This window comes from Danio rerio, chromosome 25 (assembly GCF_052040795.2).
Source record: "Danio rerio strain M-AB ecotype USA chromosome 25, GRCz13ab, whole genome shotgun sequence".
NCBI classification, from domain to species: Eukaryota; Metazoa; Chordata; class Actinopteri; order Cypriniformes; family Danionidae; genus Danio; species Danio rerio.
The window spans coordinates 12,105,378-12,125,130 of NC_141045.1; the positions used below are offsets into that span (position 1 = coordinate 12,105,378).

The 19,753-nt window shown below is 33.7% G+C and overlaps 2 protein-coding genes across 2 annotated transcripts; both read left to right on the forward strand.

The window, feature by feature from the left end:
- The first annotated feature begins 643 nt into the window (after nt 1-643).
- si:dkey-52p2.5 lies at nt 644-13,097 on the forward strand. The gene is made up of 6 exons (NM_001327887.1): nt 644-780; nt 9,693-9,935; nt 11,736-12,002; nt 12,090-12,371; nt 12,460-12,570; nt 12,762-13,097. The coding sequence occupies exons 1-6, from the start codon at nt 699-701 to the stop codon at nt 12,815-12,817; spliced, it is 1,041 nt and encodes a 346-aa protein (NP_001314816.1). The 5' UTR covers nt 644-698; the 3' UTR covers nt 12,818-13,097.
- A 2,187-nt stretch (nt 13,098-15,284) lies between these two features.
- mhc1lga (major histocompatibility complex class I LGA) lies at nt 15,285-19,216 on the forward strand. The gene is made up of 7 exons (NM_001327884.1): nt 15,285-15,396; nt 16,983-17,240; nt 17,411-17,689; nt 17,795-18,082; nt 18,160-18,276; nt 18,362-18,394; nt 18,752-19,216. The coding sequence occupies exons 1-7, from the start codon at nt 15,342-15,344 to the stop codon at nt 18,808-18,810; spliced, it is 1,089 nt and encodes a 362-aa protein (NP_001314813.1). The 5' UTR covers nt 15,285-15,341; the 3' UTR covers nt 18,811-19,216.
- Nucleotides 19,217-19,753: the final 537 nt, after the last annotated feature.

The window sequence follows — 19,753 nt, forward strand, 5'->3', positions numbered from 1 at the left end:
CCTCGCTTGTCAATTCAACATCAGTTTTGCTGGAAAGCGCAGCGACCATTTCACGCCAGTTGCGCGTAAAGCTCGCTTGATCGGACCAAAAGCACAGCGACCTCGGGAGTGTTGTCAGGAAAAATATATATCTGGCTGCCCTTGTACTTCAGCAGGATATATATATATATATATATAAGAGTTTTGAGTGCAGAATGGTAAATAGACATTATGTGATAGTTTAGTCTATAAGTTTATTTCCTGACACGGATTTGTGGCAGTTGTGTGATATCTAATTGAGGAAGCTGATTTTCAACATACTTTTATTGTTTATTCATGTTTTTATATTTTTCTCTATTTTTAGAATCAGAACAACAGATTTTTTGTTGATTTGCATGGAGCTCACAGTAGATATACTTTGCTTACATCAACATTAATCGCTTTTTCTTGACGCCTGATGGTACAGAATACTCCTTACCAAAACCGAAGAAGACATAATCATAAGACTTATAAACTAAAAATGTAGTATCTTTGGTGAAAGAGACACTACAAAGGAGTTATTTGGAGCATCATCAGGCTTCTACTGAACATTGTTTTTGTTGTTTTTATCTTCCTTGTTCCTTGTATGTTAAAAAAATCTTGCAAGACGTGTTTCAAACTTTATTACACCTTTCATTAAAACTTTACACACCTCATGCAGTCAATGCAACTTGAGGAAAATGGCTCGGACATCTGAGAACATGATTGGCAAAGTATTATTTGTTCTGTTTCTGCTGTCAGGTCCAACCTCTGTTTTAACTGGTAGGATTTTGTTTAATATGTATTTGTGTTAAATAGATGCAGTGTTTTGTGTTTTGTTTTAGAAAACATGCCCTGTACACTTCAGTCTTCAACACACTTTCTAAGATTCTATTATCTTATGAATTTTGATGCAGAACAATTATGAAATCTACAAATGAATTTAGCAGACACTTTTGTCCGACGAGAAAAATTCTGTTTTCACTTTGCCCAAAGTGAAAATTCAAAAAAATATTTTGTGCTCATGTAGAATGTTCTTTACAATACATAATTGCAAAATTATATAAAGCATGATACAATGGTTACTGCATTACTTTAGGTGGAATCAGATTTTGTGTTTATAATCATCTTTTCTTTGTTAAAGTTTAACTCAAAAAAAGGTTTGTTTCATAGAGTTTTTGTCCTTTTGAATGTGCAAACTGCTAAATAAACACTGCAGAGATCTGAAAATGGAGTTAGTAGATTAAGTTAGATGAACATTTTAATATGCTTCATTCCAAAATGAAACCAAAACCACAGCAAGTTCACTTATAAAGATAATAACACTGGGTCTCTACACTGAAAAAACTTGATACATTATTGTATTATTACTGTATAATGTAAAATTATTTGTTACAGCTAACTTTTTTTTCTCAAAGTTTATCTTTACTTTCGTCCAATCTTTATCTTAAATCAAAAATATTTATTGTGGTCAAGAAAAGAAATTACATTCACATAAAGTAAAAACACTGTTTACTACAAAGGCATTAATATATATGTATTTTTACTAAGTATTTTTATGTAATAAAAGTATATATATATATATATATATATATATATATATATATATATATATATATATATATATATATATATATATATAGGTAATTTTATATATTTTTAATTTTCCTTAATTTTTTATTTTGACTTGGTTGAAACAAAAAAATTCACATAAAGTAAAAACAGTGTTTACTATAAAGACATTAATATATATGTATTTTTACTAAGTATTTTTATACAATAAAAGTATGTATATATATATATATATATATATATATATATATATATATATATATATATATATATATATATATATACTTATATATATATATATATATATATATATATATATATATATATATATATATATATATATATATATATATATTTTTTTTTTTTTTTTTTTTTTTTTAATTTTCCTTAATTTTTTATTTTGAAAATTAAAATGATAAATGTAATTTAATACTTAAAATATTTAGCTTACCCAAGAAAACAAATACATTCACTCAAAGGTAAAATATTGTTTTAGTGTAGACCAGGGATGTCAAACTCAATGGAGGGCCGCAGCCCTGCACAGTTTAGTTCCAACTCTGCTTCAACACACTTACTGGTACATTTAAAACAAGCCTAAAGGACTCAATTAGTTTGATCAGGTGTGTTTAATTAGGGTTGGAACTAAACTGTGCAGGGCTGTAGCCAGTTAGGAACAGAGTTTGACATCCCTGGTATAGACCATGAATTATTCAATACTTAGGTAAAAATTTTGCCTACTTTTTTTTTACTATAAAATTAATGTCAAATTTGACTTTGGACTTATCTAAAAAACATACACGTAATGTTAAGCTATGCTATGGCTCCTGGTTATTTTATTTTCATTTTCTCAGTTATTTCTGAGGTAAACTGCTGGAGCTTTCAGTATGGCTTTAAATGTCATGCAAAATGGTAATTAAACCATTAAAAATCAATCAATCCTGAATAGCAGTGCATTTTTTATGTACTCACATGACATAAAACTGATGGTTTAAAGTAAAATACTTTCAGGAAAAAAAAATTATGCTTTTAGTTTTATCTAGGGGGTAATTTTTTATTTTATATTTTTGCTTTAAGGCAAATTGAATAAAATCATAATTTTATATAAAAATGTTCTTTGAATGTAAGACAACGTAGTTTCACTTTCTTCAGTGTATGAAAAGAAATGCTGCAAAACTGGCTTAAGTTAAAAAAATGGGTGTAAAATATCATGAGGAGGAGCGTGTTTTTTTAACTAACTTAAATATCTTTTGAGAGAAACTCTCTTTTGGAATTGCAATTGAATAGCAATGTGCTTATTTAACTATTAAATTATCTACTAATTAACTATTAATTTTTTTGTTTTTTTGAATTTTTTATTAGAATGTGCAAAAATCATACAAATACAAGAAAACGTCAACAAATAACAAATACAAAGCAACGAAACAAAAACAAAACAAAAACAACAACAATATAGTCATGTACTGGTATGTGCGTGAGTGTGTGCGTGTGAGTGTGTGTATGCATGTAAAGGTAACTTGGTGGACAGGTCAGAGTACATACATAAGGAACAATAACAGTCAATAAATGAAGCAAGTGTCACAGATATAGATAAAACATATAGAAAGAAACCAGTCAGAGGTAGGGAGTAACAACAATGCTTATTAATGTATGATAGCAAAAATAAGAGTAAAAAGAAAGAAAGGACAACAGTAATAACTGACAACAATAATAATAAATCACAAGTGCTACACCAACTACTACTACAGAAAGTTACTTATATTACAACTACTACTGCTTCTACTACAGCCACAACCACGACTACTACTACTACAATGTCTACTAAAACTGATACTACTACAACGACTACCACTACTGATACTACTATAGCGTTTGCTACAACTAATACAACAACGTCTACTGCTACTACTACTACTACTGCTACTACCACCACCACAATCACTTCTACTACATCTACATCAACAACATCTACTACTGATATTACTACACCAACAACGACTACTACTACTACTGTAACTACCACACCATTACTACTTCTGCTACTACTTACATGAACTACTACTTCAATAATCTCTGTAACAATTACTCAATAACAATCGATACTATTACACTGTCTACTACTTCAACTACAACTACTACTACTACTACAACTACTACCACTACAACTACAACAATTGCAACCTTAATAATGATAATGGTATAAATACTTGTAATAATGATAATGGAAAGATAACAGGACAAGTCAGAACAGTAATAATAATAATAATGATTACAAAAAATAAAAATAATACCATTTATGACAAAGGTGTCGAGGAGAGGGGAGGATGGGAAATCAGGGAGAGGACAAGTAATAATAATAATAAATAATAATAATAATAATAATAAATAATAATAATAGTAGTAAGTAGTAAGTAGAAGGGGAGAGAGAGGAAAAGAGAAAATAAACTAATGATAATAAACTAAAATTAATAAAATAATAATAATAAAAATAAATAAATAAAATAAAAATTAAAATTAAAAAAACAGAAAAGGAAGGGGAGGAGTAGAAGAAAAAGAAAAGAAACAATAAGAGAGAAGAAAAATAAAGTTCAGCAAACAAAGCAATGAAAAAAAAAGAATAATAATAATAAAAACTAAATAAATAAAAAAGAAAACACTATATCAATGCTAATTATGAATTATACAAACCCACATGGAAGAATAATATTAAAGATATGTATGATAGATTATTAACTTGATAACTATAATATACTCATGCTGGTAATAATAATAATACTAATAATAATGATAATAATAAAAATAATAACAGCTGTAACAATAAATTGAGGAGGTTGTAGTTGTGTGATGGGCATTGAGGTATATAGTGTTTGTCAGTTGCTTTGTGATGCATTAAAAAAAGTGTAACGTGTGGCATGGATCAGTCCAGTGCAGTGCCCAGACTGCCATGCCTACGTTACACTTTACCCTGTGAATTACATGCAAGTAGATTTTTTTTTCTTTCCTTTTTTGCCTCTCTTCTCACTCCTCTTCTCTTTCTTTCTTTCTCTCCTTTTTTCCCCCTTCATACTTATTCCTTTTTTTTTTTTTTTTTTAATCTGTTGTTGGACTGGTCAGGAGAAGTACTGGTATATAAAAAATAATAATTTATGTATAATAATAATAATAATAATAATAATAAATAGAAAACAAATATTATAAATAATAATAATAATAAAATGAATAAATAACATTGATAGAAACAGGAAAGGGGAACAAATAGAACAAAAGGGAAAGTAAAGAAGTATATAAAGACCGAATTATGATTCTTTTATTTTAATTGTTTACATTATACTTTTTTTTCCCAATTGATTTATTTATTTTAAATTAGATTTAATCCCCTCTTGTTTATGTACTGATGAAGGTGTTGTTAGGGAATGGCTTCAGGCAAAGAGGATCTTCAATGGAGATGTATTCTGTTAATAAGTTTTTCCAGTATGAGATGTGAATGGTATTTCTTGATTTCCAGTTCATGAGGATAGTTTTCTTTGCGATAGTTAGAGCCACCAGCAGAAACTGACCATTTGTATTATTTATATTGATTGTGGATATGTCACCTAATATGCAGAGGGAGGGACACAGTGGGATGTGACAACCCATTAAGTTGGAGAGTGAGTCAGTAACCTTTTCCCAAAATGATGTAATTGAAGTGCAATGCCATAAGGCATGAAGATATGTGTCTGGGGTGTTTTGTGTGCAATGTGAACATATTTCTGAAGTGAAACCTATTTTAAATAATTTCTGCCCAGTTAAATGTGATCTGTGAAGTACTTTGTACTGTATAAGTTGTAAGTTAGCATTTTTAGTCATGGAAAATGTGTTTTTGCAAATTTGAGTCCAGAATGCAGCATTGGGATTAATAAGTCTGTTTGCCATTTAGTGGTTGGTAGAACTAATGCATTGTCTGATTTTGATATCATTTTGTATATTTGGGAGAGCAATTTTTTGGAGGGAGATATATTAATAAACTCTGAGATTTGAGGTGGAAGGTCTAGATTGATTGATTGGTTAGGTAATTTTGACTTAATTGATGATTTGATTTGTAAATATTCCAAAAAGCAATTACTCCCAATGCTGTATGTCTGGGCTATATGGGGAAATGGTGCCAGATTATTATTAATAAAGATATGTTGAAGTTGTGTGATTCCTTTGGCTGCCCATGTGCGAAAGTTAAGTGGCTTCTTGTTGGCTAGGAAATTAACTATTAATTTAACTACTAATTAAAACTACCTAAAGGGGCTCCAGATTTTCAAAAATACCTGAAAATGTTTTGACCTGTGTCAGACAAAAATAGGCTAATATACTTCAAACTTTCAATTTAATTATCACATTCAGGATTTTTTATTTTCACACACCACAACTCGTGTGATTCTCTGTTATGTTTAGGTTTATTTTGACACTTTTCTTTGTGCAAATCCCTTTACGCTTTGTTTTGTTAATGTTTAAAGGAATAGTTCATTTAAAAATGAAAGTTTAAGCAGTGCTCACTCACTTTCCAGTGGGTTCCAACCTGTTTGAGTTTCTTTGTTCTGTTGAACAGTAAATAAGATATGTTTAGGAAAGCTGAAAGACAAAGAAAAAACAATTACAGGTTTAGAAAAAAATACAGTGTAAAACAATTATATTTTTCCAGCTTTCTTCACAACATATCTGTTGTGTGCAACATACTGTATGAAAGAAACTCCAGTTTAAAAAATAGTGGAAAAGTGACATTTTCAGTAAACTATCCCTTTAAAGTTGAGGTGAAGCAGTCAGTGAAGTTTACATGATTATGTCATTTACATTTTGTAAATTGATTTTCCCTTTGATGAAAAAATATATTTGACAAACTTGATTATTGTAACCATTTTAAAGAAAACAGCCTGTTTTACTGTAGCTTTTAGCTCAAGGGTGAAGCCATCTTGAAATATCGCTGTGTCTGATGTCACGGAGTTGGTTCCATTCCTTCAGCTGAACAGATACAGTTGAAGTACTTGACTAAACATGGAGACTGTAAAGCTTAATTGAACCCAATGTGTGAAGTTATGGATGTGAATTGCAAATGTAAATGTAAAATACTGGCATAAAATTTGTGTCTAATATAGCCTTTAGTAAGGCGAGGCAGTGGCACAGTAGGTAGTGCTGTCGCCTCACCGCAAAAAAGTTGCTGGTTCGAGCCTCGGCTGGGTCAGTTGGCGTTTCTGTGTGGAGTTTGCATGTTCTCCCTGCGTTCGCGTGGGTTTCCTCCGGGTGCTCCGGTTTTCCCCACAGTCCAAAGACATGCGGCACAGGTGAATTGGATAAGCTAAATTGTACGTAGTGTATGTGTGTGAGTGAGTGTGTGTGGATGTTTCCCAGGGATGGGTTGTGGCTGGAAGGGCATCCGCTGCTTAAAAACGTGCTTGATAAGTTGGTGGTTCATTCCGCTGTCGCGACCCCCGATTAATAAAGTGACTAAGCCGAAAAGAAAAGAAATAAATTAATAAACTTACTATATATGTATATGTAGTGTAGTCTTATTGCTTAGTGACACAGAATGCCAAATAGCAGTAGTGGTGTCACACAGAGAAAAATAAACACCTACTGCCAACTAGCGTTTCGGAAGTGTATTGCAGAGCAAGAGAAACAGCGCGCAGAAGTATAAATGCACGGCTATGCACAAGGCTTTTGGGAGCATCATGACTAAAACCTTAATATGTTAAATAAAAAATTATATATTTTTTTACTTTTATTTCTTGTTTAAAATGGAAATCCAGTTAGATTCAATTTATTTGGTAAACAAAGCAAGTTTATCATATAATAGATCTACTAAAAAACAGAAAATAATACTTTACAAACTGCACTGTACATAAATCAGTTGAACATTTTCATATTAGTCAATAGTATTACTGTAAATAATTAAAAAACTGAATAAATATAGATTTACACACATTTACTCAAGTAAATAAACAAGATTAATGATGGGTTAAAAATCTGCAGAATTCTGTGCACGCAGATTCCATGTGGGCCTAGTTATCGGAATTGAGAAACAGCCCTAGTCAGGCAAGGTAATACAAAGAGGGAACCGATGTGCTCAAACAATCGATAACCAAAAAGAGGAAAAAAATATATTTTTTTTGTATTAGACACACATCTGATACTTGTTATGATTGCCAGTGGCGTTGTCTCCACTGGTGATTTACTTCCTGCAGTTTGTTCAAATTGCCAGATGGGTTTTCTATATAGGAGATTACTGCTAAACAAACTACAACTCCTAGAACTTCCTGCGCTCATCAACTCCTGCAACAGCTGACAATAATCCGAACACTCACACGCAGACACAGCTGTTGATCATCTACACCAGGGGTAGGCAACCCGCGGCTCTAGAGCCGCATGCGGCTCTTTAGCGCTGCCCTAGTGGCTCCCTGGAACTTTTTCAAAAAATGTTTGAAAATGGAAAACGATGAGGGAGGTAAATATATTTTTTGTTTTAATATGGTTTCTATAGGAGGACAAACAATCTTAACGTTTTCCAATGCTGTAAAGTGTGTAGAATATTTAATTTCAACATTTCTGTCAACGAAGATTTGCGTCATAGCCTGCGACACACGTTTCTATCAGCAGGGTGGGATGCCAGGCAGGTAGCTGTTGTAAACAAACCGGCGGCTGTGTGATGCGCCATGGAGTGCAAGCTGTCTTTGCCAAAGATGTACAGCGGGGCACGCTTTCTCATTTTCCCTCCCTGAGAGAATTCAAAGAAGTCCATCCCGATCACTCACTCAACGGTGATTATTTACAAAGTGCGATCGTTGATATGCAAACTGCATTTGAGAGCAGATTTTGCGAGTTGCGAAAGGAAAAAATTAGACTGTCTTTCCTTGACACACACCCCTGGAGATTAACCCTTCCTTGTTGAGCACATTCCCAGGAATGACTCGAGCTGATCTTGAAATGGAAATGGCAGGCTGCGTTTTTTACAATTAATTAATATTGTAATGAAGTTAAACTTGAACATTAAACATAATTCATTAATATACTGTAATTAAGTTAAACTTGAGACGGCATCGTACAACAGAGTAGTCACGTGGCGCGTCACTCTCTACAGGATGCACTGCAGGGAAATGAACATTTAATCATGAAGGCTCAGTATGTATTTGTAGCCAACGAAGTCATTTTTAAGGTAGGCTAATATAGCTAATTTAAATACATACAGCATGTGTTGCCATCATTATAAGGCTTATATAAGGCTTTTAATTTTTTGCGGCTCCAGACATATTTGTTTTTGTTTTTTTTGGTCCAATATGGCTCTTTCAACATTTTGGGTTGCCGACCCCTGATCTACACTTATTACAAGGACTATAAATACAACTCACCTTCCTTCATTGCACACATTGCCGACGACACTTGTTGTCATGAACATTACAAAGCCGGTTTCCTGTGTTTTTGAATCTAGCCTTGTTCATCTTTTTTGATTTATTGCTGCCTAGTCTGACCTCTCGCCTGTTTATTGAACATGATTATTAGATTGCCCTTGTGTTATTGTTTTGCTCTTGTTTTTGACTTCTGCCTGTATGACTTTGATTATTAAATTGCATTTGGATCCTCACCTCTGTTCTCAGCATCTGCTATGTGACACTTATATTTGCAGCAGCTCCACACATTGGGTTAAGTTAAGCCTTGCAGTCTACGTGTTCAGTCCATTATTTCAACTGTATCTGTTTAGCTGAGGGAACAGAACCAACCACATGATATAAGACTCAACTATATTCCAAGATTGCTGGGCACCTGCGTTACAAGGAATAGTAAATCATGCCCTTTTCTTAAAAATGGTTACATTAATCAAATTTGTAATGGATATTTTCATCAAAGTGGAAATCAATTTGCAAAATAATGTAAACTTAACTGACTGTTTCACTTGCATTTTAAAGCCTCTGTTCAAGCAAATTCATAAACATGTTTTATGTGTTATAAAGCAGACTATCCAGGGAATAGGATAATATTAAATTTTATATAAATCTTTCAGTTCTTTTTAGCAAGTGTAAAGTGAAAGTTAATTGGTTGATTTCTAACTAACACCTGATTGGAAATGTAACCCAGTTTTTGTTAATTTCAAGCCTATTCTTTCTCCACAGATTTTCACTCACTGCAGATACTTGGAACCTACATTAAAGGAGACACCCTATTTCCCCAAATAAGTTTCACATTTATGCTGGACGACTTGACAGTAGGGCTTTATATTACAGAAAGAGATGAATTCATTCCACGAGATAATACTACAAATGAAGATGAGACTGTTTCTGACATGCTTGATAAAATAAAAAATGAATTGCAGCCCTTATTGAAGGGAACATTAATATTTCAGAACAGTACAGAGAGTAAGTTCAATTATTCTATTGGAAATTGCTCAAGTTTATATTATACAATCAGTGTCCGAAATTACAATGGTTCTGCATTTTTTGATTTTCTTTTCTTAAATCAAACTAATAATATTGCTAATTATGTTAATCATAGAATGATAGGGCTAATAATAGGACTAATACAATTGATCGTAGAAGTTATTTAACTTCTACTTCTACTTACTAAATTCTAAAGTCAGGATTTTGCCACTTCAGTCTTGTTAATTCTTGTTTTGGTGGCAGAGTCCAGGCACTAGTCCTGTCATGTCTTGTATGTTGTGCTCTGCTTGAGTTTTCTTGGCTCGTTTTTTTTTTTATCATTGTCTGTCCTTGTCATTGTATGAATGTCATCCTGGTTTCATGTTTAAATTCTAACCATGTGCTTTAGTGTCCTGTTTCATGTAAGCACGTGGTCAGTGAGCTCTCTCATTTGTCGCATTTCCACTGTCGGGCTAGTACAAGCCAGGGCTTTTACCTTTTAAAAAAAGGTAGCCTAGTTTCTGCTTTCACACACCCCAAAAATGCTCTGTTTGCACAATTTGATTAATATCATCATATCCAAATACTTTATAAATAATATTTCAAACCTTGTTTTTAGAAAATATCTAAAATCGTTTTTACGATAGGCCTTTGTAAAATGATAATTTAATATGGCTTTAAAATGGTTTGATTTATGTGTTGTAAACCTACATTGTTATAGCTAGCTTTTGTTGGTTTTATATTGGTTTATTTAATGTGATTTTATTATATCAGTTTTTTGTGCTTCTTTAAATTATTTCAATATAGCTTAGGCTATTTTATCAAGATATGACACTATTGTTTTGAGTCAACAAAAGCGGACACGTAATTTGTTAAATTTTATGTCTGTCTGTTGTATTCATATTGTGTAAAAAAAAGAAACCCAACGGCTCCCGGCATCAACAGAGCTAAAAAGGGAACGCTCTTTTGCTCGGTTTCAAATTCACATACAGGCATCTAAACGCACACAAACACACCTTTTAAACTTGACAAAAACTTTCGAAAACCTTTACTGGCTGCTGTGTCTTTAACATGGTGTAAATATTGTTATGCGTTATTGAAACCAAGAAGGACACAGCAAAGAAAGTTATAAACTAAAACTACTTTATTATTTTATGCAACAGCCTTACATTTGAAAGGGAAACATAAGGGCGATCATACGCAAAAAGACCCCAGCCTATTAGGGAAGATGTTTTCTTTCCCTTATTTATTTGTATATTTGTTTGGCGCATGTACTCGTGTGCGATTGGAAAACTAGTGTCCGCCTCACCTTTCACTCTACCCGAAGCCCCAGCTGACCCTCTTTGGCCCAAGGTATTCAACGGGCCGAAAAAGGCCGGCTGCTGGCCCCGAGAAAGCCCCGCTTTGACAATGTAAATGCGACTGGCCTTAGCTCGCCTTAAGCACGATAGAGGAAACGTGGCTGTTGGTTGCATGTTCTAGTCCTGTTTCTATGTAAACACATGGTTTGTTGTGTTTTGTATTATGTGTTCTTTTGTCTAGAGTCTTGTCTCACCCACCTTGTTATCCTGTTTGTAATTATTATTTTCACCTGTACGCCTGTCTGTTCATTGGTTTGTCTTCTCTATTTATTCTCCTAGTGTGCTGTCCTGTGCTGGACTGTGATCATAAATTCAGTGTCTATGTGTCTTCAAGTTATTTTGTTTTCCTTTTATTAAATAAAATTGTTTTCATTTGCTACATTTGGGTGCTTGCCTCATCTCCTTAAAGCTGTTAGGTTAATCTGTTTTCTACTGACAGGTCCTCAACTTTTTCAAATTGCCTGGCATTGTGAGCTGTTGGACAATAATAAGACTGGACAAATGATTTTGAAGATTGCTTTTAGTGGCTCCACTACAGATGAAGTGAGTTTTTATGGTAACAATTTTACATGTCAGTGCCAAAACAACATGGCAACTGTACCTTTGGAGTATTTCCAGATGCAATTTAAGAGTATATATTACCCAGTCTGCATGACTACCCTCGGAGGTTATTTAGTAAAAAGACAAGTTCAAGTAAACAGAAAAGGTTGGTCTTCAGCTTTTTTTTCTCTGATTTTTATCTACATAGGATTGTGAAAGGGCCACATCTGAACATACTTTATTTCATTCACAGTACAACCGAAAGTCAGACTGATTAAGAAAGTACACCCAAAATCTGGAGGGTTTCGCTTGAGCTGTTTGGCGTCAGAATTTTACCCCTATTTCATCAACCTGACCCTGTTGAGAGATGGACAGCCTGTATCTGACCATGAGGTCACTGGAGGAGATCTGCTGCCCAATGGGGACGGGACGTACCAGATGAGGAAGAGTCTGGAGATCAGAGCAGACGAGAGAGAAAAACACAAATACACCTGCTCTGCCAAACACCTGGACAAAAACCTAGATGTTGATTTCGGTAATGAAATGTACAGTGAAAACTTTCAACACATCACTGAACTGTTTCTGATCTGTTTCTCACTTGCATTTAAATATGTTTGTTGCAGAATTTGACCCCAGTTACCCAGTTAAAATAGTGATTCCCGTAGTGGTGCTTTTGTCTCTGGTGTTGGTGCTTACAGCTGTCCTCATACACAAATGCATGAATAAACAAGCAGGTAGGATTTACTTTGTGAGAAAATAAAATCACCTGAAAATAAATCATCATTTTCAAATTTTATTAATGCCTCTCTGCTTCAAGCGAGTGATTTGCTTTTAAATATTGTCATTTTTTTGTGTAAGTGAATACCAATAGATTGTTTCTTGTCAACATTTGTATATTAGTTTCATTTTTTATTTTTTTTTACAGCATCACCGCCTGAACAACAGGAACCTATTGAGATGGGTGGAAGATTAAGGAAATGAAAAAGAACCAAGTACCAAGCATCTAGTGTATACCAAGCAGTGATTTTGACTCTAGTGTGTGTTGCACTGCAACTAGAATATAATCTTGTGATAGCAAATTCATCTTCTGTTATTTGTCTAGAGGTGGCTCATTTAGCCATAACTTCTGCTTTAAAAGCAATATTATTTGTTGAATTTTGGATTTAGTTTGCGGCTTTTCTTTTTTCCCTTTACAAACTGATGGCTCATGCACTCAAGAGTTGATTTTATTACAATGAACAGAAATCTTAACACTTTTAAATGGTTTATTTGTATTTTTTTTTCCTTCAGACGTTGATGGGAAATTCAATGTTTGACTTGCTGTTAGTTAGAATGAGTGGAATTTACCAGCAAATTTTTTTGTATTTTAAATTGTTCCTTTTTATTTTACATTTGAACCAATTTTTGTTTTAGGTATTCTTTACACTAATATGCATTTGAAATATTGTTTTATAAATGTAGAAAAAGGTGTGTAAAAAATATTTCTAAAAATGATTTCATACGCACAACAAACAAAACTGACAACTTCATGAGGCTAAAGTGAAGAAATTGAGACTGCAGGTGAGTTCTTGAGAGAGTTCTTGGGTTATTTTTTAACTCTCGTCTCATTACCTGAACCTGTTGAAAGATGGACAGCTTGTTTTTCCAGCTTTTTATCTTATTAATAATGGTACGATTCAACAGGACAAAACATCAATAACAGCAGCAATAAGAAAAGTAGTGACATTTTTAATTGTTGTCTGCTTAATGTATGCATTGGTTTGTATCAGATATTTCAGCCAAAATGTGGACTAAACAAAAATAATTATTAAGAGCCACCAGAAAATGTTGTTGATTTTCACATTGACTGAATTAATCTGCATTATTTCCTAGAAAAACTAAAACGTAACACACATATCAGTTGACATACCACAGTTTTGTGAACTGTGCTTCCTTTAACCATTATTGTAAGTCCCTTTGAATTAAATAAATAAACAAACAATAAAAAATGATGATACAGAGGCCAGCTTAATTAAAGGACAAATAATGGCAGCATTGTGGCTCAGCGAACGGAAGTTATGAAATTAACTAAGGGCATACACCCCATAAATCCTTTGCCACTGCCAGAGTAACTGGCTGTTTATTCTGCTGTGGCGACCCCTGAATCAGAAACTAAATAAAAGGATAGTAATTGAGTAATGGTCACACTTTTTACAATTAACAAACCATTAGATCTTTAGCTCTTTCAGACCAATGGTTAGAGAGTATGGACTTGTAATTAAAAGGTCACAGGTTCGAGTCTTGGCACCAGCAGGGATTGTAGGTTGAGGGGGTAAATAATGTGTGTCTGTTCACTGCTGTATGGATTGAAAGCAAAGCACATGGAATTTCTCTTTCCTTAAGAGGGTTTTGGGTAGAATGTACAATCGTACTATCATAAGTGCTATTAAACAACCAATATCCCAGAATTGTAAGAAATAATTTAGTAGTTAATAGTAAAATAAAGTTTTACCCAAAGAATTATTGCCACAGAAGTGGTGAACATCCAAAGAACAGATGAACCATGACGACTGACATTTCCAGCTGTATTGTATGCAGTGAATTTTTCAAATTTAGAATATTATGTGCAATACTTATAATACTTATACTTATAAAATTAAGAGTTGGCTTATGTCTAATACATAATTATTTAAACCTGTCAAACCTTTAAAAAAAATAAAGCTGTCTAATACATAATTATTTATTGCATACCGGTGGTCAGTTAATTCTTTCCCCCAGACATCTTACAGTATCCTATGGAAGCCCATTCCCGCCACTGAATGACAAAAAAAATGAAGAATTTATTTAAAAAAAATATTTCCCAGAGATGGGTTGCGGCTGGAAGGGCATCTGCTGCATAAAAACTTGCTGGATGAGTTGGGGGTTCATTCCGCTGTGGCGACCCCGGAGTAATAAAGGGAATAAGCCGACAAAAAAATGAATGAATGAATATATATATATATATATATATATATATATATATATATATATATATATATATATATATAAAATGATAAAGTCAGAAATCTGAGTTAAGTCGCAATTCCGAGTTATTAAGTCAGAATTCTGAGTTATAAATTCACAATACGAGTTAAGTCAGAATTCCGAGTTATAAAGTCGCAATTCTTAGTTACAAGTCGCAATTCTGAGTTAAAAAAAAGTCTTTTGAATTTCGACAATTTCTCACAACATTTCATATTACGTTACGGGAGTTCCTGTCGCAAGCAGGTGAACGTTTCTGACTATCAGATCAAAATAACTAAAGCATTTGTTGAATCTCTAGTAGTAGAATAGTCATCCATTTCTGCACACTAATCCAAGGATACACTTCAGTTTTTTTTAATCAGATGGAGTCATGTTTACTGACTTGCTAAACTGGAAAATCAAGGAAGCTATGCTTATCAGCGATCAGTAAACAGTCATTTCTCTCAAAGAAGTGTGGTTTTGTAGTGAGCAGAAGTGAGTGCTGATACAATCTGCTAGAAATATGTGCAAAATTATTTTTCTCCTTTTGTTTTTACTTCCAGCTGCAGCTCCTAAAGGTAAGATTTCAAACAAGTTCTTAAACCTGCTTAATAGATCTGTTGTGTTTTTTCAACCACTATATCAGTGCTATAAGAAATATTATGTACAAATTAAAAGTTAGGAGCGACAAATTTTGGCCCTAACTTGACCTACATTTTGCCTGACTGCTATTTAAATGTCTAAAGCCGTTTACAGCCTGATATTTTTCAAATGTGCGCACACATTTATATGACCCATTATTCTAATTATGTACATTCTCAAAACACTTTCATTCTCCACACCTCAGGCGTTGCTTTGGTTGCTGGTGTAACCAAAACATAATCGCCAGAGGCAATTCTCCATTTCATCTATTTTCTAACGCTTTTTGAAATGTGTGGTCACTCATTTACGGTCGATGCCATCGTGTTCAGGCAAAAAAAATTTAGCTCTGAAACAGAATGTACTTCTAGTAAGGCTTATCTACAGTATCTGCAAGCCTAAAAAGCAAAAAAATAAAAATAAATAAATTTACATTGATTTGATTTGATTTATTTATCTTTGAACAGAAATATCATACATAAAATATCATTAACAAAAAAATACTTTCTCACCCCATTACCACATAAATCATTTGTCTATTATTTTACTTACCTCTTCTTTTTCATGAAATTTATTGTTATTGTTGTCATATATAAGTTACTGTGTTGAAATTTGGGGGAATACATATAAATCTAATTTACGATCCATACGTACAATGCAGAAAAACGTCCTTACAACATACAAATCCTTTATTTTTCAAATTATATACTCAAGTTCAACGATATGGTTAAATTTAAAACAGCACAAATTATGTTTAAAGCTATATGGGAAAAAAATACTTCCAAAATGCATGCAAAAGTTTTTTGAGGGAAGACAAGGATGATCTAATCTGAGAGAAGAACTACATTTTAGGAGGCTGAAAACAAGGATAACTTTAAAAAGTTTGTGCATGTCTGTGTGTGGTGTAAAACTATGGAACACTCTAGATCAGACTCTCAAACAATGTCAGGATAATAATCAATTTAAAAAGTTGTTTAAATATATATTATTAAAAGATTATAATAATGAAGGTAATTGAAAAAGGATAAAATGAGAAAGGTATGATGAAATTGTAATAAATGGCTACTTGCAGTACTATTTTTTTTCCTTTGGGTTTATGTCACAAAATGTAAAGGTACAAGTGGAATCAAATATATAATTTGTCTAAGATGCCAAGTTTAGCATCCAAAAATAAATGTAAATATAAAACAATAATTACAAATGCTTAAGTTGTTTGAAAATATTTGATGTTATTTGAAATAATAATTTTAATTATAAGCAAATGACTTGTCTTGAATCATCCATTCAACATTGTCAGCGGAATACATTTTTTGTACAGATTTATGCAACACAATGAAACACCATGGTTAGCATGTCTGTTTAGATATAACATTTCCTGGTTTCATAGAAACTTGTGATGCGATGAAGAATGTTAAACATGTTAAATCTAAATTTAGATAAAAACAGAACAAAAGTTACAAAACAAATGATGATTTATTCATTTATTTTTATTATTGTTTTAATTTTTCTACTTTATTTCCCACAGGCTCTCATTCTTTATGGGTTGTTGCAACGTACATTAAAGGACAAACACCATTTCCTGAATTTAGTTATGTATTGATGTTGGATGATATCACAGTTATGTACTATAACAGTGATACAAAGACTTTTTTTCCGAGAGGAAACACAACAGCTGAAGATGATTTGTATGGTTCAAAAGATCACCTCATCATACATGATTTTATGCGTTCAACTTTTAAGGACAAATGGGGATTAGCAACAAAAAAATTGAATAAAACTGATGGTAAGTATTTTTTATTGTTATATTCAACTAAATAGCCATTTAAAGTTAATAAAAAATGATGATTGTACAAAACATATAATAAATAACTTTAAGTATAATCTTTGTTTTGTGATTGTGAAATTTTTAAATCATAAACACTTTTTCTTAAAGACGTTCTCTCTCTGTTAAAGGTGTCTTTGCCCTACAGCAGCTGGTTGTGCTTGACCTAAGGGCCGATAGTGAACCAGGACAAATTATTTCACAAAATACTTTTGAAGGATGTATCACAGATGAGGTGCGATATGTTGACAAGAAGCTTACATACCAGGGTACTTTAAATGTCTCGGCTCCTGTGCATCATATTCATCATGAATACGTCAAGTACCTCTGTGAAACATTAATACATCCATTTTACTTCAAAACACTCAAAGGTTACCTTATAAAAAGGAGAAATCAAATCAATAGAAAAGGTAAAATGACAGACTCCAGCATAGAAAGTTGACAAATAATTTACTTTTAGCATTTTTCAGGCTACAATATATCAAAAGATTCTCTTTCTGTTGTCTCTTTTCCAGTCAAACCCAAAGTCAGACTCATTCTGAAAGCAAACTCAGATTCTGGAGGGTTTCGTGTGAGTTGTTTGGCGACAGGGTTTTACCCTCGTCACATCAACCTGACCCTGTTGAGAGATGGACAGCCTGTATCTGATCATGGGGTCACTGGAGGAGATCTGCTGCCCAATGGAGACGGGACGTACCAGATGAGGAAGAGTCTGGAGATCAGAGGAGAGGAGAGAGAAAAACACAAATACACCTGCTCTGCCACACATCTCAGTCTGGACAAGAAACTGGACATCACTTTAGGTAACAAGGTGAAAATACTTTCAAAATATCACAGAACTGTGATCTGTTTGTGATCTTTTTTTAATGTCTTGTTGCAGAATTTGACCCGGGAGAACTATTTAAATCAGTGATTCCCGCAGTGTTAATAGTTTTGTCTCTGGTTTTGGTGTTTATAACTGGAGTCGTCATATATAAATGCTGGATGAGACAAGCAGGTAGGATTCACTTTGTAAGAAAAATTAAAACGCCTAAAGATAATTAAAGCAATTTCATAATATTCCTTAATGCTTTTTATTGTAGCCTCGCCCAAAAAAGATTATTCCCCTTCTTCAAGTGAGTGTTTTGTTTAATAAATATAATTTTGTCTTTTTTATGTGATTTAAATAATGTGCAAGTGATTACTTAAACTAGTATTTCTCAACCACGTTCCTGGAGGACCACCAGCTCCGCACGTTTTACATGACTCCTTAACCAAACACACCTGAATCAGATCATCAGCTCATTAGCAGAGACTGAAAGACCTGTAATGGGTGTGAGAGACAAAGGAGACATCCAAAACATGCAGTGCTGGTGGTCCTCCAGAAACGTGGCTGAGAACCGCTTACTCAAATGATTCTTCTATATAATTTCATATAAGTTTACACTTTTGCACATTCTGTTGTCTATCTAAAAACTAACTTTATTTTTTAGCATCTGAAGAAAGCATTGGCACAACAGCAACACATGAACCACAACAGGAAGCCACTTAAACTGTAGCTCCCGAAGGAAACCCACGCAAACATGGGGAGAACATGCAAACTCCACACATGCCAACTGACCCAGCTGGGACTCAAACCAATTGATGTTCTGTAATTGTTTTAAACAGAAACCTACAGCCATAACGTCTGCAGCAATATTATTTGTTGAATTTTGGATTAAGTTGGCCGTTTATTACATTTTACTCTCGTCACATCAACCCGACCCTGTTGAGAGATGGACAGCATGTATTTCTCCAACTTTTTCCACCTTTTTAATAACAGTATTATTCTAAAGGACAAAGCATCAATACCAGCAGCAACTAGTGTGACTACAGGAGGAGCCATTAAGCCTGGTTTATACTTCTGCGTCAATTGACCGGCGTAACCCACAGCGCATGCAACGCGCGTAGCTGTGCATTTAATAATAATACTTCTGCACGCAGTCTCTGTTGGTCTGCATTAACACTTCCGAAACGCTTTTTGGAAGTGAGGTGTAAATGTTCCTCTGTGTCGAGTTTCTTCGCTGCTGTTTTGCTTTTCCTGAACACTTCCGGGATGTACAAGTGGCTCAAACTCGCTCATTTTGAGGCAGGGACCGGCGGACGTGCAACAACTTTAACTATGAGGTAAACACAAAATAAAACTTTCCATCCGGAGCTCCTTCATGCGACTCCACACTTGTAAACAATCGCTCCAGCAGGCTCGCACCATTCATGCGGCTTTCGGTCCCGCCTAGACCTATCAGCGCTACCAAGCCGACCAATCACAGAGCTTGCGATACGCGTCATTGCGACGTGTAGTTAAATTTTTTGAGAGGTGCACGTCAGCAACGCCGACGGCCACGGCGAAGGGCTATGCGTCAGCGCCATAGCATATGCCGGCGTTTGACGCAGAAGTATAAATCAGCCTTTCGTAGCTAAACAGACCAATGGTTTTACACCTGAAAATCACAAAC

Excerpts from the sequence above, each read along its gene's own strand:
- si:dkey-52p2.5 (NM_001327887.1), top strand. The coding sequence starts at position 699 with ATGGCTCGGACATCTGAGAACATGATTGGCAAAGTATTATTTGTTCTG. Across the intron at positions 9,936-11,735 it reads ATTTCAGAACAGTACAGAGA|GTCCTCAACTTTTTCAAATT; the intron begins GTAAGTTCAATT and ends TTCTACTGACAG. Across the intron at positions 12,571-12,761 it reads ATGCATGAATAAACAAGCAG|CATCACCGCCTGAACAACAG; the intron begins GTAGGATTTACT and ends TTTTTTTTACAG.
- mhc1lga (NM_001327884.1), top strand. The coding sequence starts at position 15,342 with ATGTGCAAAATTATTTTTCTCCTTTTGTTTTTACTTCCAGCTGCAGCT. Across the intron at positions 17,241-17,410 it reads AAAATTGAATAAAACTGATG|GTGTCTTTGCCCTACAGCAG; the intron begins GTAAGTATTTTT and ends TCTCTGTTAAAG. Across the intron at positions 18,083-18,159 it reads GAAACTGGACATCACTTTAG|AATTTGACCCGGGAGAACTA; the intron begins GTAACAAGGTGA and ends GTCTTGTTGCAG.